The sequence below is a fragment of the Panthera leo genome, chromosome B3 (genome assembly GCF_018350215.1).
Source record: "Panthera leo isolate Ple1 chromosome B3, P.leo_Ple1_pat1.1, whole genome shotgun sequence".
NCBI classification, from domain to species: Eukaryota; Metazoa; Chordata; class Mammalia; order Carnivora; family Felidae; genus Panthera; species Panthera leo.
The window spans coordinates 60,341,225-60,366,214 of NC_056684.1; the positions used below are offsets into that span (position 1 = coordinate 60,341,225).

The window sequence follows — 24,990 nt, forward strand, 5'->3', positions numbered from 1 at the left end:
TAGGGTGGATGGGTCAGCTGAGATGAGGTGGGAGGACAGGAAAACAAAAGGGAGATTATGTACCTGGGCAGCTCGGCACAAGGGCCTTCAGCAGCGAGGCTGGGAGTGCCAGGCAGAAGGCAGAGCTCTCCACGTGCACTTGCTCTTTCAAACCCTATCATGAGGACCTCCCAGAGACAGATGGTAGTATCCTTACTTAGAGGTGAGGGACTAGGCTCAGAGACTCAGTAACTTGCTTAAGGCCACAAAGCTTTTACTTCATAATTCCAGGATGTCAAGGAGCTTTATCCAACTCCAAGATAACTCTTCAACCTCACAGCTCATTAAGTTGCCGAGGTGTTCTCTGTAAAAGACAGATCTCCAATGCGTCTTCCCACAGTAGAAATCTTACCTAAGACAAGACCTCCTCTCATGACTGTACTCTCATGAAACAAGAGCTCCAGCAGCTCCTTACTCCACCTTGGCCTTGATATGTTCCAGCTGTGTCACCTCTCCCACCTTCCCTGTCACCCCACAGAGCCCCCGGTCACGCAACACTGGAGTCATCCTGCCTGAGACTCTGGTGCTTCGTCCTTCCATCCTCAGTAGCCCACATGTGAGGACTTGCCTGCTATTCATGCATCGCAGCACTCTGCCCCTACATCCAACACCCCTCACCACCAATGTCAGACCAAGACTTTTCATCAGCTGCCAGCAAATGTTCCTGGCCTAAGAAAACAGCAGCTAGATTCCCTGGAAGGAACCAGGGGAAATAGCCATCATAATCTCCCAGGAACCCTGGCCTCAGTGCTGGGCAGCCTCCCAACACCACTGGTCTCACAGGCAGTGGGTGTCCTGCTGACATTTTCTACAGAACATCCCCAAGTAAGAGGCTACTTTGGCTTACAGGACCAGAAGGATACCACTGTTCACAGTATCAAACCTACGAGACATGTAGATCTGGGAAGGGGATTCTGTGGAGAAATAGATGAAGAAGGACTGTGAAGAAGAAAAGTAATGGCCACCAATCACATATAAAACTTTGATTCCATGTTTTCACGATCACAATGCAGGCGCAGTGGGTATGAGAGGGCAGAACTCCAAGATATTTTCATATTGTTCTGAGAGTTCCTGACCCTCTTATGTGTAGTTCTGGACCCTTTGGTATTGAGAAAAGAAAGGATTCTCAGTCACAGACTATCTTTAAAAACTCAGAGGAAGCCACAGTCCTGAAAGTTGACACACCTTGTGACCTCACACACAGGCCAGCCAGAATTTAAAGGGGCACATGGGGAGGTAAGTTGAGAAGCAGTCTCAAAGTTATGTACAAACATGTCATGTTCAAATCTTGCTGACAGAAGAAACTGGCGACAGGAAACATCAAATGATATATACTCCTTTCAGTGATGAAGGAAGTTGTAATAACAAACAGGAAATGAATGAGGGCTAAGACTGCTTCCCTGCCAACTAGAAGCTAAGCAGCTAGTTCAGTAACATTCCATCACTTGCACAAGTTGGTTGAGACCAGGCCTCATTCAGAGCTTGGCTATTATACTCACTTCCTCCCTGCTCCATGTTGTATTAGACTAAGAAGTAAGAACAGTAGGTTCCATAGCAAAATGAGCACAAGATTCTCACCTCTCCTTCCAAAGCAAAGGGCAGAGACCCAACCGGGAGGCAGTGACATCTCCGTCCAAATCCAACCATTCCAAAGAGCCATTGCCACCGACAACCTCTCCGACCTGGGAACGAGGAATGAGTGCGGTAAGGCTGCTATCACCAACCCCACCCCAAGAGAACCAGATAAAGCTCAAACTTGTCCCTTTGAAAGGAGCAGGGCGGCTGGCAGTCACCTTGAAAACACAGCACACTAACCTGCCTTCTTTGCCGCAGGACAGCGGCCTCTGCTGGGTGGTTGAATCGGAACTTCTGTGCCTTCCCCAGCGTTATGACTGCTCCTGTGGCAGAGACAGGGGAGAATGAACCAACAGCTCACGTTCTCCGTATGTATTATGTGCAGGGTGCCCTTCTGAGAGACAAAGTCCTGCCCCCAACAAGCTTATAACTTAGGTGAGTCAATAAGATATGTATTCATTGGATATCCCACAGCATATGTACTGAACTAACAAAATGAACAGGAGGAGTTCTGCTATTCTGAGGGAAAGCAAAATGAGTTCCTCATGGACTAGTTAGGGAATGCTTCATGGAAGAGGGGGAATATAAGCTCAGCGTCAAAGGAAAGATGGAATTTGAACAGATTAATAATAGTAGTAATAGTAATAGTGATAATGAGTATTTACTAGGTGACAAGAATACTGTTAAGAACATTACACAAATTAACTCATTCAGTCTTCACAACAATTCTCTTATCGCCATTTTACAGATGAGAAAATTGATGTCCAGAGACTTTCCCAAGGACACAGAGCTAGCCAACACAGGGAGAGATTTCAGAGAGTCATTCTCCACCTTGGGACCTGGAATTGGGGCCTTGGGAAGAGGATGGTATTAGGAAATCTTCAGATCTTCAGATCTCTGGGTGCAGAGGATGAGTATTCCATGTTTAAAGCCTGCTTCACTGAGTTCTGTGGGTTTGGCCCATGAGAAGGAAGCTAGTTCATCACTTATCCCGGTATAAACAGGGCTATAAACAGTCTTACCTTGGGTCAGACGACAGGAGGCAGTGACCTCCCGGCCATTGACTGTGCAGCGGGCCCCCTGGGCAGGCCGCAGAATGACCACCCCACAGGCACTCGTGATAGTGCAGTGGTCTCTCTCAATCCACTGCCCCTGCAGAACTACACAAGAGATGGGGGTCACGTGGGTGGGGAAACAACCCAGGGAAACACCCTTTCTGCGAGATCGGAATCCACATCTAGAAGATCTTACATTATGACAAGAGAGGAAGAGCCACCACCTGAAAACCACCCAGATCTGGATTCTCCCATGGTGTGGATCTCCTCCTATCATGTCCCTGACACACAACAACCACCACAATGTAGCAACAAAAGAGTAATAGCCCCTTGATCCTCAAGGATTCCTTCCTCTCAGAGCATCATCAGGTTCCTCTAAAGAGACCAGTCAGGCATGAGTATCCACCACAGTGTCAGACCCAGATGCTCTATCACTTACCAATGTCCTGTTCCTGATCTGAGTCAATCCTTCCTATTTTTGTTGTCCCCTCCTAAAAGGAAAAACAAAGCCCTTTAAATGAGAATAAAAAGGGACACAGCTTGCCCCCAAAGCAGAACCCACCTGGTGGAGTGTTTTCACTGTCTTCCCATGCCCACCCCGGCCTTTCCCACACCACTTCTCAACTTTGGTCCAGGTTGTTCTGACTGCTCTGCCCACCCACTGCAGCCCAGGAAGCTCCTGAGAAGGCAGGGGCAAAAAATACAGAAAAAAGCAGCACCAGCTCTTTGCAAAGTCAACTAGTGTTGACAAACTCCTTTCTGTCCCATGGCCTGATGTTAGGGAACTGTCATGGCTGTCGGTCAGATAATCTCCAGTCCGAGGAAGAGGGCGCAAAGGCAGAGCTTTTCTCTAGGGACTAAGGTTGGTGTGGTCCAAGTTTGGTCCATTTAGTCTCCAAGAGACACGTATTTTACGAAGATGTATGGAGCACAAGATTTTTAACTTCTTGGTCCACAAATGAAGTTTGAGAGATACCAGATTTTAAGAAGGGTAAAGCACAAATGGGAGAAAAGCATGTCTAGAATCAAAAAGGACTAGAAGAGAGTGTAAGGAGGGGAAAAAGGAGTTAGCATAAACAAATTACTGGGTTAGTAGATAACAGGGCCTTTTGGCCCTTGGATTATAGCAATTCTTTTAAGAACACATAGCTCTGTTTGTAGAAGGCAGCACTATGACAACAAGGATGCTGAGTTTAGATACATATTTATCAGGTATTGAATAACCATCCACTATGTCCCAGGCATTGCAGTGAGTGCTTTACAGACAGCTCTTATTTAATCCTTGAGCAACCTAAAATATACTCATTATCCCCCTTTTATATATAAGGAATCTGAAGCTGATGGGGAAAGTTGCTCAGGGATCCTACACACTAAATAGGAGAGCCATGGCTGGGGCATCTGGGTGATTCAATCGGTTAAATGTCTGAGTTGGTTAAATGTTAAAGGTCATGATCTTGTGGTCTGACTTTTGAGCCCTGCATCAGACTCTGTGCTGACAGGTCAGAGCCTGGAGCCTGCTTTGGGTTCTGCGTCCCCCTCTTTCTCTCCCCCTCCCCCAACTTGTGCTTGCTCTCTGTCTTTCTCTCTCTCAAAAATAAATAAACATTAAAAATATTTTAAGAGGCACCTGGGTGGCTCAGTTGGTTAAGCATGTCTGACTCCTGGTTTTGGCTCACGTTATGATCTCACGGTTTCATGAGTTCAAGCCCCACATCAGGCTCCAAGCTGACAGTGCAGAGCCTGCTTGGGATTCTCTGTCTCGCTCTCTTTCTGCCCCTCCTCCATATGTACTGTCTGTTTCTCTCTCAAAATAAATAAATAAACTTTAAAAAAAATTATTAGAAAAAAAAATTTAAATAGGAGAGCCATGGCTAGAATTGAGGTCTCTCTGGGCCTGAGCCCATGCTTGTCCAGCCTCACCATACCACCTCCCTCGTAACTGGAAGTGACCAGAGAGTTTCCCACCTGTTTTCACTGTCAGCAGCCAGAAGGGGGATGTCCCTGCAGCTCCCCAAAAATAGCTGGTGAGAAGGCAGCCTCCTAGAAGCAATGAATGAGACTCTGGCCTCACTGTGCTTCCCACCACCCCCAGACAGCCAGAGCCCAGCCTTTCCTGCTCAGCCACACAAACAAATGGATGCTGGCCTCCACAAATACCATCAAACAAAATCGAGGAAAAGGGGTCAGGACCCCTTGGGTTCAGGGTCAGTCCTGATGATGAAATGCATTCCTCACAGTATATCACAACTTCTACATCTACAGGGAAGAAACTACCAAAAAAACCACAAAGGCATCTCATTTAACAAGGACTGAGATGATAGCTGTGCTTGCTGCCCCCTCTGTTTCTTTATGCAGGGAGAGTGAACAGCATGAGGATGAAGTCCAGGATACCAGTAACCTGTGCTCCACCCAACCTTCCCTCTGTCCATCCAAGGTACTTCCCAAGGTGACCCAATGGAAAAGAGCGTCCAGAGCAACGCTAGGGATTCGTGACAGGTCTATAACCAAGTTAGCAAAGCAAACAAAAATACAGAGAATCTTGAGTGATCACTGCTCTACCATTACCCAAAATAGGATCTAAACCAACAAAAAGGGAAAAAATGCAGAAATGCCAGGATTAGAACTAGACTAAAACCTCATCCCCCAGGTTCACTGGGAATGCATCTAGGAGGGGGCACCACCCTCAGTGTGCACAGACCCCACACTGAAAACCAGCGCTCCCAACATTCAGATGAGGCCTGTGCTCACCTCTCCTCTCTGATTCAATCTGAGTCATGTCCTTTAACCCTCTGCTGCCACACTTAGCTCTACCACATGACGTCTAGCTTCACCTGCTCACTCCACATCTACTCAATACATCAGATCATTTCTATTCAAATATTAACCATTTTAATCCACTGGTCTCTTCCTGACCTCCAACCTCTCCCTATGGTTCTAATAGAAGGATTGATAGACAGCCTTTGGTATTCAGATCTGTTATTTAGGTAACAGCTTCTGCCTGAGGCATTTTCACGGAGCTAATTTATACTCTGTGTCGGAAAATAAAATACTTTAACTTTCTGAGAGGCTCAGTCTCTGACAACTTCCCTGAGGGCTTATCCTAAGAACACAGACTTTCTAAACAGGATGAGCTTTGCTAACATTTCGCTACCATATACACTGTAGTGATAGGAGCCTGATTTCTCCAGGGATGAGAGCAGTGTTACATACCCCTCATAAACCCTGTTCCTTTCAAACGGCAGCTGGGGACAATTAGGAGAATGAAGACTGGATTTTCAGTGAGCGTAGGGATTTTGGCCACATACAGTATGTTCTGTCATCCACAGGGAATGTCCTTTTATAGGAGGACAAATACTTTTGATGAGGACAGGGTATGAATGACTACCATTGGGCACTACATCTCAAAATGCTTCATTTAGAAATGAGGACCTGCTTCCATGTGACAAAGAACCAGGTGATCCAGATCCTTCTTGCAAGGCAGGAGTTTGTTCCACTGTTCCAGATGGCTGCATGTTGTGCCCTGCCCTTCCCCACCCTGCTGGCCCACCAGCACTCTGGGGTCTTCCTCACGCTTTTTTTTTTTTTTTTTTTTTTTTTTTCTTTCTTTCTTTCTTTCTTTCTTTCTTTCTTTTTTATCTACTTAGAGCGTGCTGGGGAGGGACAGAGAGAGATATAGAGAATCCCAAGCAGGTTCTGTGCTATCAGTGCAGAGCCCGTTGTGGAGCTCGAACCCACAAACCGCAAGATCATGACCCGAGCTGAAATCCAGAGTGGCATGCTCAACCAACCGAGCCACCCAGGTGCCACGTCCCTCATGCTTTCTTTAAGCCATCTATATCTGCTTTCATTTGCCTCTCTTCTTTCCCTGGTAAACCTAGTAATGAGAAGCAGGAGGTTGAGGAGTGGGGAGATAGGAGAAGGAAACTGTTTCAGATCTTGAGTCCCTCTTTAGCCTCTGAAAGCTGTCTGTGAGCGGCTTGCATGTGCAGAGCTCAGGAGTGCTAACCGCTTTTCAAGGTTAGGATTTTACCTCCATGCCTGCACTTCCGTGCTTCAGGAAGCCAGAAAAGGAATACAAGCAGCATCATTCTTACTTTAAAATGATGAAATTAAATCACAGAGAACAAAAGTAAGTTATATGAGAGCAATAGTAGCAGCCAGAGAAAAACAAATAATTGTTCTGATTCCCAGTTTTCTGCTCTAATCATACAAAAGCAAACAAATCAATCACCCTTGGCTTGCTAGCCCATTTTCCAGAGGGCAAACCTGAACACAGCTCTGTGGCATCTGACTCAATTCGTAGATGCATAGCTACTGCATTTGGCTTCTCCCTCCTTGACTCTGGAGCCAGTGGCTCAGGGAAGGAGGCAATGAACCAGCCTGCTCACCTTCAGGTGATACAGCACGACTCCTGTGCTGAGTACATCATCCTCCAAGGCCATCAGGTGTGGCAGACTGGAGTCAATGACCACTCCAGCCCGCCTCCTGTTGATGTCCACTCTGTAATGCTCCAGGAGGGCCTTCCACTCATTCCACTTCCGGGTCCAGTCTTTAGTCAGCTGGTCTATCTGCAGAGACAGGAGGCAGTTTTAGACGCCCAACAGTCCACGGAGCAGACATAAGGTCAGAAGCCACCGTGCTCTGATTCCTCATGGCATTCCTTCCTCACCTTCTTCACTGTTACTATTCAAAGCTCCACATAGGCCCTTGCACCTCCTATGTGAGCTGTTTCCAAAATTTCTTCAATAAGCAAGAGTTACTTTTATAAACTCCCTCAGTAAAGGGTATTCTTAAAGTTTTCTTCAACAAACATGTATTGTTTTTATAACTCGAAAAAATGCCATAAATGTTACTTTGTTTTATTATTTGAGATGTTATTCATACATGTATGTTTACAACTCCCCTTTCCCCATCCTTCTTCTACGTGATCCATACTGGGAATCCTTTTATGACCTAACACTTCTTTCTCAAGGTGTAGAACCTCAAATCCGAATATAAGCTTGTATCAGGCTCAAAGATACACAAAGCATCAAGATCAATCTCCTCAGGTAGAAAGAAGACTATAAGAAACTGGTCTAAAAGAACATGTAATAACAACAATAAAATACTAAGGGCTTACTATATATCAGGAACAGAGTTTAAATATATATAATATAGCAAATTACAGGCCTTAAGCTAAGGCCATTTGGGGAACGTGAATGAACAGTGTTGAGTATAAGGTGCTTTTTTTTCTTCTTTTGGTGGAAATTAATGTCCAGGAAGAAAAGTTATCCTGGGAATGGAAGAACTGAGGAAGCCCAGGAAAAGGACCTGGATTCAGCTAAGTACTTTTCATAAACAGAGAATGTGAGAAAAAACCAAGTATGCCAAGTTTAGGTACAAGTGTTTTATGTACCCTAGAAATGTCATTTTTAACATTATAATCATTGAGTTGAAGTCTGCAAAGAGTGAAACTACCAGGTACTGCGAAGGGCTGGGTTGGATTAGGACCCGGCAGAGGTGAGCAGCAGTGCATGGTGGCTTACAGTTTAGCCAGCGTGGCTCAGCTAACCGGAAGTACCCCTTCTGGCTGGCTTTCGTCACCTACCCCTACAAAGCCTAAGGTCAGAAGGCCAGCAAGTGGCAGATTCGAGTCCAGGTCTGCCAGAATGTATAACGGAGTGATTTTGACTCTGTACTTCATCTCTTATATACACAGGGGTGGTATTTTCTGAACCAAAAATCAGAACGTATATTTAAACACAGAATTTTTGAGAGATATCTGGATGCGTGATGTAGTCCTAAAGTTTAGTCTGGGTAACAAAATATTGACGTAGCCAGGATACTTTATAATGGATAAGGATGAGGCGACAGAATACCAGGAATTGGGACATTTGGTTGTGGTATCTAAATCGAACCTGTCACCAAACAATGCCTGCCATTTCTTCCTCACAAATGTCTCCAGGAATCACCATGTAACCTAACCTCCCCACATGTCTTGTCCTCACGTTCACAGGGTCGCAAAATCAGTCTCTTTCCTGGTTGGTCTCTCTGCTTCCAGTCTTCCCTCTCTTCAATTAGTCCTACATACAACTGTCATATTAAATGTCACCAATAGACTCCATTATTATGTCACCCAACCTGGTTCAAGAAGCCATGACTAATCCTGTGTATGTCAAATTCAAACCTCCTAAACTGGCCCTAACATCACCTCCACTACTCTCTTCCATGAGCACCTATTCTCGCCAGCTCAGTCTTCCTCACACTCTGTGCTTCCACGTGGCCTCCCACACCAGTTCATTCTTTTGGTTCTATGGCTTTTCTTATGTTATCCCACCCTCACCCAAAATGTCGTACCCCTTTCTCCCTATCTAACACAATCCACTGATCTTTCAAGGTCTAGTTCAACTTCTCTAGCTTCCAGCGTTGTGATGCCTGCACTGAAAATTCCAAGCCATACTGATTTCTTCCTTCCCTAAGCTCTTTTCATATAACTCGTATAGTTCATTTCATTTAACCATTCTCTAAGTGTGTTTCCAACTAGACTGCAAGCCAGTTGAGGGAAGGAACTTCTTTGTATCTCTGGAAGCATCATGCTGAGCACCTATTTGGTACTCAACGAATACATGTCAGTTAGTTGATTTTTTGACTGGAAAATATTTTTTTTTTCTAGGCTACTGTCCCTATCCAAAGGAAGTTATCATGAACCCCTAAGAGAACAAAACAAAGAAAGCCAGTCACCAGTCCCTAAGGCAAACACACTCCCCACTCAAGGCTCAATGGAGACAACTGTCTCTAAACTAGATAGAACCTCTCCGTCCTGAGGAGGGAGCAGTCTCGACTGAGGAATAATGGAAGGAGATGAGACCCACTACCAGGGTGATATAAACCATAAATGAGTCCACCCAACAAACCCACCTTCAATTCATTTTGGAGAACCAGCTCCTTCAGATTCTCATCCTTTTCCTCATTCAATGAACTGAAGTTTCTCTGCACAAAGAGAAAGATGTGCTTCATGGGTCTCACCCTTACTCTTATGAAGGAAAAGAAGGGCAGATTAAAAAAAAAAACGACCTTATCATTAAAATCAGAAACAAATCAGAAGCTTAAATATTGGGGATCAATTTGGTACAAAGAAGGAAAATTCAAAGAAATTCTTCTGGAGGGGCCCATTCTCTTAATCCTCTTACACACAGAATAACAGCCATTCAGGCAATTGCCCTTCGGACAGCAAAGATGATATATTGATGATGCCCACCCCATCCGAAACTACTCAGGTAATCAGAGTAATCTAAGTCCTGTCTTTGTTCCTGACTCTGTTCTACAAGTGTCACTTAAGTGAAAACACAAAATGCAGCAGAGCTCAGCTTCCATGCAGAAGAAAAGCAGGTTTTGTGTACAGAAAAGTTCCGATTGCCTGAATACCAGTTCGAAGCTCAACAGCATGGCTTTTAGTCTTCTGATCTCCTCCCTGAGTTCTCGGATCAGTTTTATATTGGCATCCTGAAACATAAAAAACTTGGTCACCACTGAATGATATCAGGCCTCAACCAGCTTTAAAATAAAACAGAGAATTAGTTCGGAAAAAGTGGTTTACTCCTTTGGAGTAACTTCTGAGGCAGTCTTCTCAAAGTATGATCCCAGAACCCTATCAACTTTACCTAAAAACTTGTTAGAAATGCAAATTCTGCCCCCACCAACACCTACCAAATCAGAAACTCTTGAGGGCCAGGGCCCAGTTTAACCAACCCTCAAGGAGTTGATTCTGATAAAGTATGAGAATCAGTGTCCTTGAGCAGGAGGTTGACAGGTAACCCAAAAAGCAGCACAAATAGGTGGTAGATGCTGGCCTTCCTATAGTGTGACTGAATTTAGTACCTACTTAATTACATTGCCTTTTAAAACAGTTCATAAATGGGCTATAAAGGTCTAGCCACCAGTTTATGATTCCAGCCCTGAAACTTTTCACTGAAACTGCAAAGATAAGGAATTTTTCATTATTTAAAAAAAAAATTTTTTTTTAACGTTTATTTATTTTTGAGACAGAGAGAGACAGAGCATGAACGGGGGAGGGGCAGAGAGAGAGGGAGACACAGAATCAGAAGCAGGCTCCAGGCTCTGAGCCATCAGCCCAGAGCCCGACGCAGGGCTCGAACTCACGGACCGCGAGATCGTGACCTGAGCTGAAGTCGGACGCTTAACCGACTGCGCCACCCAGGCACCCCAGGAATTTTTCATTATTAATCAACTTTCAAAACTATTAAATTCCTTACAAGCCCCTTTTAGCCCGAAACAGAGAAATCACTGCAGTTTGCATAGAAAAGAAAGAAAACAGGGGTGCCTGGGTGGCTCAGTTGGTCAAGCGTCCAACTCCTGGTTTCAGCTCAGGTTATGAAACCTTGTGGTTTCATGGGGACAGTCCCCTTGTCAGGCTCCACAATGATAGTACAGAGCCTGCTTCGGATTCTCTGTCTCCCTCTCTATCCACCCCTCCACCACTCACACTGTCTCTGTCTCTCTCAAAATAAATAAACTTAAAAAAAAAAAAAAAAAGAAAAAGAAAAGAAATAAAACAGAAGCATACATCAACATAAACTCAAAAGCAATAAACACAGAAACTTTTAAATGATCTCCCTTAAGGTGGCAGTGGTACACCAGGGATGGCCTCAGAGAAGTATCTAAAATAAACTATTCAAAAAGGCAAGTGAAATGGAGTCAGTAAAGATATGGGAGAAGGGTATGACTCTGAAACAAAGAATTTCACTCTTTATTTGGAGAAGGTCAGGCAAGTTGAGGTGACTGTAAGGAGAAAGAAATCAGTGAGAGAATAAAAGAACTTAATGTAAACAATACCAAACCAGGACTTCAAATAAAGGTCTCACCTCATTTACCCGAGGCTTGTTGACGATGTGTTTGGCATTAGATGCATATCTCAGTGTGCTCATGGTCTCACTGTAGCTAGTATGTGCAGGAGACACAGCTGAGGTAGAAGGAGAAAGTTAAAAACGATGCCAAGCCCTTCCGACCCAGCCTGTAACCACTTGCCTTACTGCTATCATCCATGCTGTATTATGAGACCCTTAATGAAGCAGGTGGTCATGGCCCCTTCTCTGAGGCAGAGTACCAGTCCCAACACAGAACCAGCTCCAGCATCCCACTCACTGGCAACCATGATAGTTTTGGAGTTGCCGCCAAGGCTGTCCTTCAGCAGCCAGGTCAACACGGAGTCCCGGTATGGGATATAAGACTGCCTCCGAGAGGGCCCCCCTCCACTGCTTGTCCCAGAAGGAGAGCTAGGGATCCCACTGTCACCACCATCACTGGCTGCACTGTTGAGGCTCTGGCAGCTGCTGAATGCTTGAGAATTCTGGGCTTTAAAGACAAAAAAATAATAAAAGTGGAGGGAAAAAGGAATCATGAAACACACGCAGTAAAACAATGGTTGGAGAACACAAATTTAAGTATCACACTTCCTAATCCCTCTCTGCATATGATAGGATGCTACAAGTTTGAACCCTGAATTAGACTTTGGACTCATGACATGGAGTATCTGGTCACATGATATTTCAGTCTCCTCTCTTTTTGAAACGAGAGGGATGGGAGGATGACCATAGTGTTCTCAATCACAGACAAGTATCAATTTTTACGATATTCACCCAGAAGCTAAGTTTATAAAAAAAGGACCTTGTAAATGTCTATCCCAGCTTGACAAGATGAAAATATAGTAGTTATTTTCCAAAGTCTCCCTCCCACTCTGATGATCCAGTCTATCAGCAAAATACCTAAAGTGGAGATGACAATTCCCAGAGTCACAAGAGACTTGTTGATATTGGCTCCTTCAGTAATCCGGTCCTTACAGTAACTGGGATCTGCTCTTTCACTAAATAATCAATGAAAAGAAGAAGAAAAACAAACAAGAAGACACTGTCCTTATAATACTGCTGAAAGACACTATCCATTATGTTGTACATTATGTAAGAAGCCCACATGATAAATTCTTTTTAGAATTCAGTGCCCGAAAAAGTATTACCATCTTGTAACCAACTGGCATTCTTCCACTTCTCAGGCAACAGAAATCAAATAATTCATTACATTTTTATTTTGACTGCCAGAGCACTTTCAGCTAACTAATGCTCATTTACAGTAATGATATTAGCATAGATTTTTCATATACTCACATCTGCCCAATCTTTGTTTTAATTTCACCTATTAATGGCTTTATGGTATCTGGGTTGTTATCTGTCAATTGTTTTAAATTTCTTTTTTAAGTCAATGGGAAATATTGAAGATTCACACTTCCAGGTGCCTGATATAGTTTCTTTCAGAGAGCATTTCATTTTTTTCTCCCAAAATGCCAGAGTTGCAGCTGACAGAGACAACACTTCATTTTTAAGGGAATGATGTACCATAGTAATAAATTAACAGTTTTAAAATAAGAAAATTTGCTTTATCTCATCTCACACTTTTGTGTGTGACCACAGAAGAAAGATGACTTTCTTCTCTCTGAATATACGTGTGACTACAATCCATGCTTTCTTCTAATACTTAGAAGGTCGTATCTTCTCCTCTATGCCATGGTATTTTTATAAGCTTGCTTTCTTTTTTTTTCCAGTAATGATAGCTGCATGAAACCAATATTAAGTCAAAAAAAAAAAGTATACTAAACCGGTTACTTCCACTTAGAGCAGTGGTTTTTCATCTTGACTATACACTAGAATCACCTGGGCAGCTTCAAAAACTACTGACATCTGCACTGCCTCTGGTGCCACTAATAATGCTATTTATTTGATCAGAGGTGAAACCCAGGCACTGAGAATTTTTAAAGGCCCCAGGTGATGTTAATAAGCAGCTAAGACTTAGAACCCCTGACATCGGAGATTTTGCAGCCCCTAGAAAACTATAATTTCTTAACATGGCATTCAACAATTTGTTTCTTTTGTAATTTTCTCAGGATGACTGATATGTGGAAAAGGTGGAACAAGTTTATTCCCTGTAAAATGGGCAAGAACAAGGTCAAGGGATTAATTCCCCTTGGCTCTGAAATCCTAATTACCTGCCTGCTAGGTCCACAAGGTTAATCTTGCTAGCAATTTCAGAGGGGAGGTTGTTCTCCAGGATTGCCTAAGGGAGAAAGCACATTTAAAGCTTGTCATTTGGAAAAGTGTAGTATTTCCCCCTTAGACACCCTCCCTGAACAAGGTGATATTCTGGATTTTTAGCCAAATCACTCAAAAAATGTGTATATGAATGTGCTCTGAACCGGATGAGCTCTCAAAGTTTGATAAGTCAATCAGTAAGCTCTGGGTCCTTACTTCATTGAAAATAGAGCAGGACAAAAATTAAAAAAAAAAAAAAAAAAAAAAAAAAAGGAGGGGGGTGCCTGGGTGGCTCAGTCAGTTGAATGTCCGACTTCAGCTCAGGTCATGATCTTGTGGTTCACGGGTTTGAACCCTATGTTGGGCTCTGTGCTGACAGCTCAGAGCCTGGAGCCTGCTTTGGATTCTGTGTCTCCCTCTCGCTATGCCCTTCCCCTGCTTATGTTGTGTGTGTGTCTCTCAAAAATAAATAAACATTAAAAAATTTTTTTTAAAAAAGAAAATAGAGCAGGATTTCCACAGTGGGCAAATCCCCATGAGGTCCTCTGAGCACAATTTTCAGAGGTACCAGAAATTTTACTACAATTTAGCAGGCAAATGCTTGACTCCCCTCCTGGGGACTGACTCTCATCAGTAGAGATCCACAGCAGGTGTAGGGCCCCCAACTGGAGTCACAGCATGTTCACTTACTAGGGCAAGCACTCTACCTATGTTCTCAATTCAGGAGCCATCCAGCTCTCAAGAAAAAAACCTATTTTTCCTTTAAAAAAAAAATTAAGTGTAGGGTTTTGTTGTTTTATTTTAATGTTGTGCATCGATCACCAAAATCCAAAAGGGTTTTTTTTGGGTGGGGGGTGTTTTTCATTTTAGAGAGAGAGAGGGTGAGCACGTGTGAGCAGGGAAGAGGGGGAGAGGGGGAGGGAGAGAATCTTAAGTAGGCTTCACGCTCAGCATAGAGCCCGACACAGGGCTTGATCCCACAATACTGGGATCATAACCTGAATGGAAATCAAGAGTCAGACACTCAAACAGCTGAGTCACCCAGGTGCCCCAAAATCCAGTTTTAAAACATTTCCAATAACTCCCCAAGTTCCCCCAAGTCAGAACACAATCAATCTCCATTCCCATCCCTTTCCCCAGACAACCACTCACCAATTTTCTACATATAAATTTGTCTTCTCAGGGGCGCCTGGGAGGCTCAGTCCGTTAACTGTCCAACTTCGGCTCAGGTCATGATCACGTGGTTCATGGATCTGAGCCCCTCCTAGGGCTCTGTGCTGACAGCTCAGAGCCTGGAGCCTGCTTCAGATTTTGTGTCTCCCTTTCTCTCTCCCCCTCCCCTGCTCACGCTCTCAAAAATAAACATTAAAAATTCTTAAATTTGTCTTCTCAGTGTATTTCATACAAATGGAATTATACAATGTCTGGCTTCTTTCACTGTGCATAACTATTTTGAGATTCATCCGTGTTGAGGTATGTATCAAGAGTTCATTCCTTTTTATTGCTGAGTAATATTCCATTGTGTGAATATATCAGGTTCAACTTATCCCTTCTTCACCTCTTGATTGACATTTGGATCATGTCCAGCTTTGAGCAATTACAAATAAAGCTGCTATGAATATTTGAGTCCAAGTCTTTGTACAAACATACAATTTCTTTTCTCTTGGGAAAAATAGCTAGGCATGGAATGGCTGGATCATATGGTAGATATATGTTTAAATTCTTTTCCAAAGTTGTACCATTTTATATTCCAACTGGTAATATAGTGGACAAGAACTTCAGCTCCTACATAGCAGGTCATGATTTAGTACAATCACTCTATTAAATTTAGGTATTTTAGGGATGCCTGGGTGACTCAGTCGGTTAAGCGTCCAACTTCGGCTCAGATCATGATCTCACAGTTTGTGAGTTCGAGCCCCACATTGGGCTCTGTGGAGCCTGGAGCCTGCTTCAGATTCTGTGTCTCCCCATCTCTCTGCCCCTCCCCAGCTCGCACTCTGTCTCTATCTCTCTCAAATATAAATAAACATTTAAAAATAAATAAATTTAGGTATTTTAAAAGGTGGATAGTGGTATCTCATTTGATTTTAACTTTCACTCCCTTAATGATTAATGATGTCTGCATCTTTTCAAGGGCTTGATAACCATCTATATATTTTCTTTAGTGAAGTGCTGGCTTAAAATTTTTGCCCACTGTTGTAAGTTGTTTTCTTATTACACTGAGTTTAGATAGTTCTATATATATTATGGATACAAATCCTTTATCAGGTATGTTTTACAGATATATTTTTCCTATCTGTGGCTTTTTTAAAATTCTCTTAATAATATCTTTCAAAGAAACGTTTTAAATTTTGACCAATTGCAAATTTCAATTTGTTCTTTTGTTCAATTTATCGAAAAACCCTTTGCCTAATCCAGTATCACGAAGGTTCTCCCAAGTTATTTTCAAATTTAATAGTTTCAGGCCTTACATTTATATCTATGGTCTAGTTGGAGTTAATTTCTGGATAAAGTGCAAGGTATGGATTACAGTTGTTTTCTTCTGGTTTTGGTGTGGGTTTTGTTTTGTTTTTTTGGTTTTGTAGGGGTTTGTTTTCTTTTTAACATATGGCTATCCAATTGTCCTACCACCATTTGTTGAAAACATTATACATTCTCCACTGAATTGTCTTTGCCAAGTTTGTGAAAAGGCAGTTGCCTGTACATAGATTTATTTTGGACTCCCTTCTATTCCATGGATCTATTTGTCTATCTTAATGTTAATGCCACACTGTCTTAGCCTTTTATTTTTACCTTAAAAATATTTTTATTAGGGTAAGTTCCAAACATATAGGACAGTAGAAAAACAGTATAATGAGTTCTCAGGTACCTGTCAACGTATGGCCAGGCTCACTTTGCTTATATCCCCACTATTTCACCACCCACATTATTGTGAAGTCAATTCATCACTACAATTTCAACTGTAAATATTACAGTATGCATCTCTAAAAAACCCTTAAAAAACACAACCACAATACTATCGGTATACCTAGAACATTATCAACAATTTCTCAGAGCATCAAATATCTAGTCATTGTTCAAATTTCCTATTCAATTTTTTTTTAGTTTCTTTGAATCAGAATCCAACTAAAGTCCTACATATTATGATTAGTTGATGTATCATTTTTGTAAGGTAGAGAACATTAAATGTAAATGTGCCATAATTTGTTTTTCCAGTTTTATTGAGATATAATTGACATACATTGCATAAGTTTAAGATGTATAACATAATGATTTGATATATGTATATATTGCAAAATGATTACCACAATAAGTTTTGACATCCATTACTTCACACGATTATAATTTTTTTGTCCTTGTGATGTGAATTTTTAAGATCTCTTAGCAACTTTCAAATAATAATCTATCATTGTTAACTCTAGTCATAAAGTTGTACTTTACATCCCCAGAACTTATTTAACTTACAACTGCATACTTTAGCTTTATTCAATATATGGTTTATCCTGGAGAATGGTCTAGGTGCACTTGAAAATGTATTCTAGGGGCGCCTGGCTGGCTCAGTCGGTGGAGCATCTGACTCTTGATCCCAGGGTTGGGAGTTTAAGCCCCACGTGGGCGTGGAGCTTACTTTAAAAGAAAGAAAGAAAATGTATTCTGTAGATGTTAAGTGTTAAATGTCAGGTCACGTTGGTTGATAATGTTGATCAAATCTATATCTTTGCCGATTTCTGCCAAGTTGTTCTACCAATTACTGAAAGTGGATTACTGAAATCTCCAACTACTGTAACTGAACCGTCTATTTCTATTTCTTCTTACATCTTAGAGCTCTACTGTTGAAAGCACATACATGTATAATTGTTATAACTTTTTTTTTTAACATTTATTTATTTTTGAGAGGCAGAGAGAAACAGAGCACAAGTGGGGGAGGGGCAGAGAGAGAATGAGACACAGAATCCAAAGCAGGCTCCAGGCTCCAAAGAGCCCAATGCAGGGCTCCAACTCACAAACCATGAGTTCATGACCTGAGCCAAAGTCGGACCCTTAGCCAACTGAGCCACCCAGGTGCCCCTAATTGTTACATCTTTCTGATGCACAGACCTTTTATCATTATGAAATGTCCCTTTCTGTCTATAGTATTTGTCTTAAAATTTATTTTTTGCCTGACATTAACATAGTACTGTAAGTCTCTTATGGTCACTATTTGCATGGTGTATATTTTTCTATCCCTTCACTTTCAACATACTTGTATCTTTGGATCTAAGGGCTGTTTCTTGTAGACAGCATATAGTTGAGTTCTGTTTTTATCCAATCTGACAATTTGTACTCTCATCCAATCACACTTAATGGAATTATTGATGTGTTCAAAACTATTCCTACTCTATTTATTTTCCAAATGTCTCATATATTTTTTACACTTGCGTTCTCTCTTCATTGCCTTTTCTGTGTTAAATAATTATTTTTAGTATGTCATTTTAATTTCTGATTTTTGTTTTTTAATTTTTTTTTAACGTTTATTTATTTTTGAGACAGAGAGAGACAGAGCATGAACAGGGGAGGAGCAGAGAGAGAGGGGACACAGAATCTGAAACAGGTTCCAGGCTCTGAGCTGTCAGCACAGAGCCCGACGCGGGGCTCAAACTCACAGACGGTGAGATCATGACCTGAGCCGAAGTCGGACGCTTAACCGACCAAGCCACCCAGGCGCCCCAAATTTCTGATTTTTGAATGACATTTTTTAGCTACTTTCTTAGTGATTGCTCTACAGATGACAACATGCATCACAACTTATCACAATCAACTTCAAAACAATACTGACTTAATTCCTATAAATATAGAAACTTTGCTTGAATAGATCTCCTTTTCCTTCCTATTCCTTTGTCCTATTAGTGTCAATATGTATGACAATGTATGTAATGTATAGTGATTATAATACAGCATTATAATTATTGTTTTATACAATCTTATTTTTAATAACATTAGGAGAAAAAATACATATATTTATGTAGCTTTTTATATTAACCTACATATTTCCTATTCTCAGCACTTTTCGTTTCTTCTTGTAGACTTAAGTTACTGATATTTCTTTCTCTCAGCATGAAACATTTCATTTGGTTTTCTTGTAAGGTAGGCTTGCTAGCAATAAATTCTGGGGGTTTTTTTCTTTTCTTTTTTATCTAGGAATGTTCTTATTTCATCTTAATTTTGGGAAGTTAGTTTTGCTGCATAGAGAATTCTTGGTTGACAGTTTTATTTCCTTTCAGTACTCTGTTTTCTGAGGTCCAATATTTCTGGTGAGAAGTTGTCCATTAATCATGTAATTGTTCTCTTATATATCCTGAGTCATTTTTCTCTAGCTGTATTCAAGATTTGCTTTCTGTCTTTCAATAATTTGACTATGATGTGTCTAGGTATGAATCTTTTTATATTTATTTTACTCAGAGATTTCAAAATACTTATATCTGTACATTAATGATTTTCAACAAATATTGGAACTTTTGGCCACTATTTTTCAAATTTTTCTTAGGCTTATTTTCTTGTGTTTTTCTGGGATCTCCATTACACTTATGTTAACACATTTGCTGTGGTCCAACAGGTCTTTGAGGCTCTGTACTTTTTTCTTTAATCTTTTTACTCTCTTTTCTTCAAAATGTTTGATTTCTACTTGTCTGTATGCAAGTTCAGTAATTCTTCTGCCATCTCATATCTACTTGAGTCCCACTAGTAAATTTTTTTGTTTCAGTTATTATACAGCTCAATTCTGGGACTCCCATTTTATACAACAATTTCTAGGATTTTATTGAAATTTTCTAGAGTCACTGGCATCATTAAACAATTTAACATCTGGAGCACTTAGAATCAATTTCTACTGACTGTTACTGTTTGTTTGTTTGTTTGTTTGTTTTTCCCCCCATGTCCATGAGTTGTAGTTTATTACTTGCTTTTGCATGTCTAATATTTTTGGTTGAATACTAGCCATTTTAGATAACATACTGTAACAACTCTGAATTCTGTTATTTTTTTTCCCCTTGAAAGTGGCAGTGGTTGTTGGGTTTCTCTCGTAACTTGCCTAGGCTAAAAATCTCTAAAATCTGCCTCCCCAGCAATATATAGCCAAAGAATTCTCTGTTCAGTTTTTTCCTTTAGTTGTTTTTACCTCTAAGCTTGGCCTTTTGGGGGCCACTCTGTGTCTACATAGCTAAATATTCAACAAAAGACAGGTCATAAATTATCATCAAACATCTTGAGCCAATAAAATCTCTATTCTCTGTTAAGGGATCTATGTGTGGGCTGGGGAATGCATTAAAAGTTCAGTTTTAGGTTTAGGTTCTGTTCAATACAGGATATGTGAAGATCTTATCAAGTCTGCTATGCCTGCATCATCTTCCAGAACTTCCTGTTAAATCCCCAGATAATTTGCCAGTTCATTTCTTGCGTGAAACAGACTCACAACCTCAGTCTTAAGGGAGCTATTGATCTCCTGTTCCTTGCCATCAAGAGCACCACTCTAACTTGAAAAAGGTCCAAATCATGTGAACTCCTCTAGCAGCGGTAGCAACAAAGGTGCTGGCTTTCATGGCCTTCTGTTCCCTCACTCAACTACCTCATTAACAGACAGGTAGGGATAGTAACAGCCTAAGGCAACACACCACAGGTTTGTACTATTCTTACCTGCAATTTGGTAGTTTTCTTAAACAAATGTGTGGTTTATTATATGACTCTGGTCTATTTTTAGAGAGGAGAAATGGTTATTTTGACAGTTTTGATCAGGTTTATAGTTGCTTTTGAGGGATAGGATTTGTTGATCTCTTTACTCCATCATAATAGAAGTAAATCTTCAACCTTTTCATTTTAACACTTATATTTATTTCAGTCTCGCTCCTTGTTTTATCTTTTTAATGTTTATTTATTTATTTTGAGAGAGAGAGAGTACATGGAAGAGAGAGCTGGGAGGGGAAGAGAGAGGATCTCAGGCAGGCTCTGTGCTGCCAGTGCAGAGCCCGACATGGGGCTCGGTCCCACAAACCATGGGATCATGACCTAAGCCAACATCAAGAGTTGGACACTTAACCAACTGAACCGCCTAGGTGCCCCTTGCTTGTTTTAAATGCTCATATTGATCACATAGATGTAAAAGTGCTTTGAAATGTTAAAAGTAAATATAAGTTGAAGATATTTTGATTAGTTTTTATGAAACTGCCTCCACCCTTTCTGGTGTAGAGCTTAGGAGATTGTATGTAGGTCCTCCTTGTGACATTAGATCACAGTAAAGGACCTGTAAATGGAAAGGTAAGAAGAAAGGAAAAGAAGTAAGAAAAGACAAGAAAGCCGTCAAAAGGGCCTGAGAAAGGAAGAGATCTAAGCAAATAAAGGGGTAACCAACCTGTGTATAGTAGATAGTGAAGATGGCATGGGATCTGCTGCTGGCTTCATGAACATGAGTGGCTGCTGTGATTCTGTGTACATAAAGGAAGACAATTAGGATAGGTATTGTTTACGCACGGTGGATCCTTAAGAATCCATGGGGAACACAAGAAGTGTTAGTGTCGAGGTTCACAGGTGAGAATCACAAAACATCCATATTTAGTCCAGTTTAGTTAGGAGAGTGGTCCAAAGATGGCAGAAGCAGCATTCTAGGTATGGATATCTGAGAATAAAAGGCAGTGTAGCATCATATTAAACCACATTAGGACATTTTTAAGCAAAAGCAGCAAAAATCAGAGTTGAAAAGGGGAATACTAGAGTGTCGCCAACCTGGAAGAATATCCCCAAAATAGACCCATTTAAAGAAAACAAGAGGAAATAGAGAGCTTGTTGGAGAAGCCTCAAAGAAAAAGTAAAACGTGATTAAACACTAAATATTAATGTTGTAGTGTCAGAAAGGGATTTGAAATGAGATCCTGAATTATGTCAAAGTCATACTTAAGCAAGGTGGAATGCATAGCCTCCTTTAGAATTCATTGAAATATTAATCCTTAAAGTCAGAAGAGTCTTCCCTTCATCTAAATCTAAGTCAATCATGTTTCAGTTTAAGACCATCTTACTGACTTCTGTTCTCAGAGGAGCTGGAGAATGGAAGAAGAGTCAAACTCCAAAGACAGGTCTCATGATTCAAGGATAAAGAGGAAAAAGTGAAGCCTGACACTTAAAAATCAAGGAACACAGGGTATCCTGAAGACCAGAGTCAAGGTCCTCCAGGATAGTTCCATGAAACATAAGGAGTAGAATGTCAAACTTAAAGTTCTTCTTTTGGGGCCCCTGAGTGGCTCAGTCAGGTGAGCATCTGACTTCGGCTCAAGTCATGATCTCAGGGTTGGTGAGTTCAAGCCCCATATCGTGCTCGCAGCTGTGAGCACACAGCCTGCTTCGGATCCTCTGTCCTCCTCTCTCTGCCCCTCCCCTGCTTGCATGCTCTCAAAAATGAGTAAAACATTTAAAAATTAAAAAATAAAGTTATTCTTTTATGGTCAATTAACTTGGAAATGCTATTAATAGGGTAAATAGGAGACTAAATCCCAACATTTTTCCCAGGTAAAAAAGTCTGTTCTTTCAGGCATATACTAGTAACAGTCTCAGTATTTCCTAGTAACCAACAATATGGAATGTTATCTTACAATAGCTTTTAGGAGAGTCTACAGCACTTATTCATAGCAGATTCAAAACAGTCTTTTTTTAGGTATCCTTTACAAATATATCAAACTAGAAGAAAAATGGTTTTCTGAAACATTTTAAACTATACTGGTTCTTATCTCTATCAAGCCTACAGAAAGAACAATGCAGGCAAGAATCTTTCTTTAGTCAAAATAGCAAAAGTTGTGTATTATAAGACAAAGCACAGAGTAACTCTGGGCTTACTGCCTAATATTATTATATCCAGAACAAGCTCCAGCCTATCTACTAGTGAGAAATGCATGAAATCTTAGCTACTGCCCCTTCCGCTGGGTACATTACTGTTCTGAGAAAGGTCTCCTGATTGTGAATGTGGGAAGCTACAGAGAGAAGTATAATCATATACTCCAAAAGGGAGATGAGAACACAGGAAAGAAGAATGAGGCTGAAAGAAGGACAGCAACAAATAAACCTGTTACCTGTTTGCTATTCCCTCCTCCAAGAGTTGAATTACTTGCTTATAGTTGGTAACTACATGTTGAGATAAACCTATCAGATTTGTGAGGGAGGAAAAAGCAAAATAAATAAAATGTTTGATAAAGTTTAACTTCTTCCTGTAGGTCATTAACTTTACCCTATTTTATATAATTTGATAGACAAGAATAAGAGACCTTGACTAAATTCATTAAGATAATAAATTAAATCCACAAATATTTATTGGAAGCCTATTGTCAGGCATTATGATAGGCTCTGGAACCACAGGTCTCTACCCTCACAGAAAATATAGTCTAGAATTCATACAGTGGTTCTGCTAACAACAACAAAAACAACAGCAATTCCTTACAATTTAGCTACATAGAGTATAAGAAAAGATTTTATATTCCCTCACATTTGGCCCTCACAAAATTTCTGAGGTAAACAGATGCTATGTGCCCCACCAGACGGCAGACTCAATTTGGCATGCAAAACATACAGTACACATGTCCCTATGCAAACACAGTTTACAAGCGTAAGAAGTTATACTATACAAAACCATATGGCCAAATGCCATAGGAGTAGAAGAGATAATAAATGCTAAGGCAATCAGAGGAGTGGCCAGGGCAGGCTCCATGAAGGAATTGAGACTTGAATTTAGTCACAGAATAGGTAGGCTTTAGATAGGTAAAGAGGAGCTTAAGGATATGAAAGCAAGTCTTTATGGGTCGTTAGTGACCAAATCAAAAAGTGCCTTCACAACTGAGTCAGAGATTCAGGAAAAAAGTAACTTCACTGGCTCATTGCTGAATACAATTAGGCTACAAATTAGCAAAGCAATTTCAACACTGCCTGGATTTCTTTATTTTAAGAAATTATTGGTAAAGCCACAATGAGATATCACCTCACACGTGTCAGAATGGCTAAAATCAAAAATAGAAGAAACAACAAGTGTTGGCAAGGACATGGAGAAGAAGGAACCCTCGTGCACTGTTGGTAGGAATGTAAACTGGTGTGGCCGCTATGGAAAACAGTGTGGAGGTTCCTCAAAAAATTAAAAATAGAACTACCATATGGCCCAATAATTCCACTATTTACTCAAAGAATACAAAAATTCTTTTTTTTTTAATTTTTTTAATGTTTCTTTATTTGGAGAGAGAGAGCGAGCGAGCGAGCGCATGATCAGAGGAGGGGCAGAGAGAGGGGGAGACACAGAATCCGAAGCAGTCTCCAGGCTCTGAGCTGTCAGCACAGAGCCTGATGTGGGGCTCAAACTCACCAAATGTGAGATCATGACCTGAGTAGGAATCAGATACTCAACCGACTGAGTGACTCAGGGGCCCCAAGAACACAAAAATTCTAATTTGAAAAGATATATGCACCTCTGTGTATTGCATTATTTACAATAGCCAAAATATGGAAGCAGCCCAGGGTCCATCGATAGACGAATGGATAAAGGAATTGTGGTATAAGGGCACCTGGGTGACTCAGTCAGTGGGCATCCTACTCTTGATTTCACCTCAGGTTATGAACATGGAGTTGTGGGATCAAGCCCCAAGTTGGGCTCCACACTGAGCATACAGCCTGTTTGGGATTCTCTTCCTCCCTCCCTTTGCCCCTCTCCCCTGCTTGTTTTCTCTCTCTCTCTCAAAAAAACAAACAAACAGAAATTGTGGTATATATATATATATATATACACAATGGAATATTGCTCAGCCATAAAAAAAAGAATGAAATCTTGGGGTGCCTGTGTGGCTCAGTTGGTTGAGCATCCGACTTCAGCTCAGGTCATGATCTCGCAGATCATGAGTTCAAGCCCTGGGTCGGGCTCTGTGCTAACAGCTCAGAGCTTGGAGTCGGCTTTGGATTCTGTGTCTCCCTCTCTCTCTGCCTCTTCTGCTCATGCTCGCTCGCTCTCTCTCTCTCTCTCTCTCAAAAATAAATAAACATTAAAAGAATTTTTTTAAAGAATGAAACCTTGTGGGGCGCCTGGGTGGCCTGGGCGTCCGACTTAGGCTTGGGTCATGATCTCTCAGTCCGTGGGTTCGAGCCCCACATCGGGCTCTGTGCTCAGAGCCTGGAGCCTGTTTCGGATTCTGTGTCTCCCTCTCTCTGTGCCCCTCCCCTGTTCATGCTCTGTCTCTGTCTCAAAAATAATTAAACGT

General features: G+C 41.2%; 1 protein-coding gene across 6 annotated transcripts in view; it reads right to left on the reverse strand.

Moving 5' to 3' along the window:
- STARD9 (StAR related lipid transfer domain containing 9) overlaps positions 1-24,990 on the reverse strand; it is a 135,293-nt gene that overhangs the window by 32,187 nt on the left and 78,116 nt on the right. For 3 of the 6 annotated variants that reach the window (XM_042942255.1, XM_042942256.1, XM_042942254.1), the window contains 13 exons: positions 22,831-22,900; positions 21,126-21,198; positions 13,702-13,769; positions 12,431-12,528; positions 11,811-12,020; positions 11,531-11,628; positions 10,074-10,151; positions 9,567-9,638; positions 7,058-7,237; positions 3,109-3,160; positions 2,637-2,774; positions 1,855-1,937; positions 1,618-1,721 (listed from right to left, as the gene is read on the reverse strand). In XM_042942255.1, the coding sequence (XP_042798189.1) occupies positions 1,618-1,721; positions 1,855-1,937; positions 2,637-2,774; positions 3,109-3,160; positions 7,058-7,237; positions 9,567-9,638; positions 10,074-10,151; positions 11,531-11,628; positions 11,811-12,020; positions 12,431-12,528; positions 13,702-13,769; positions 21,126-21,198; positions 22,831-22,900 (1,324 nt within the window). The other 3 variants (XM_042942257.1, XM_042942260.1, XM_042942258.1) reach the window with 3 other exon arrangements.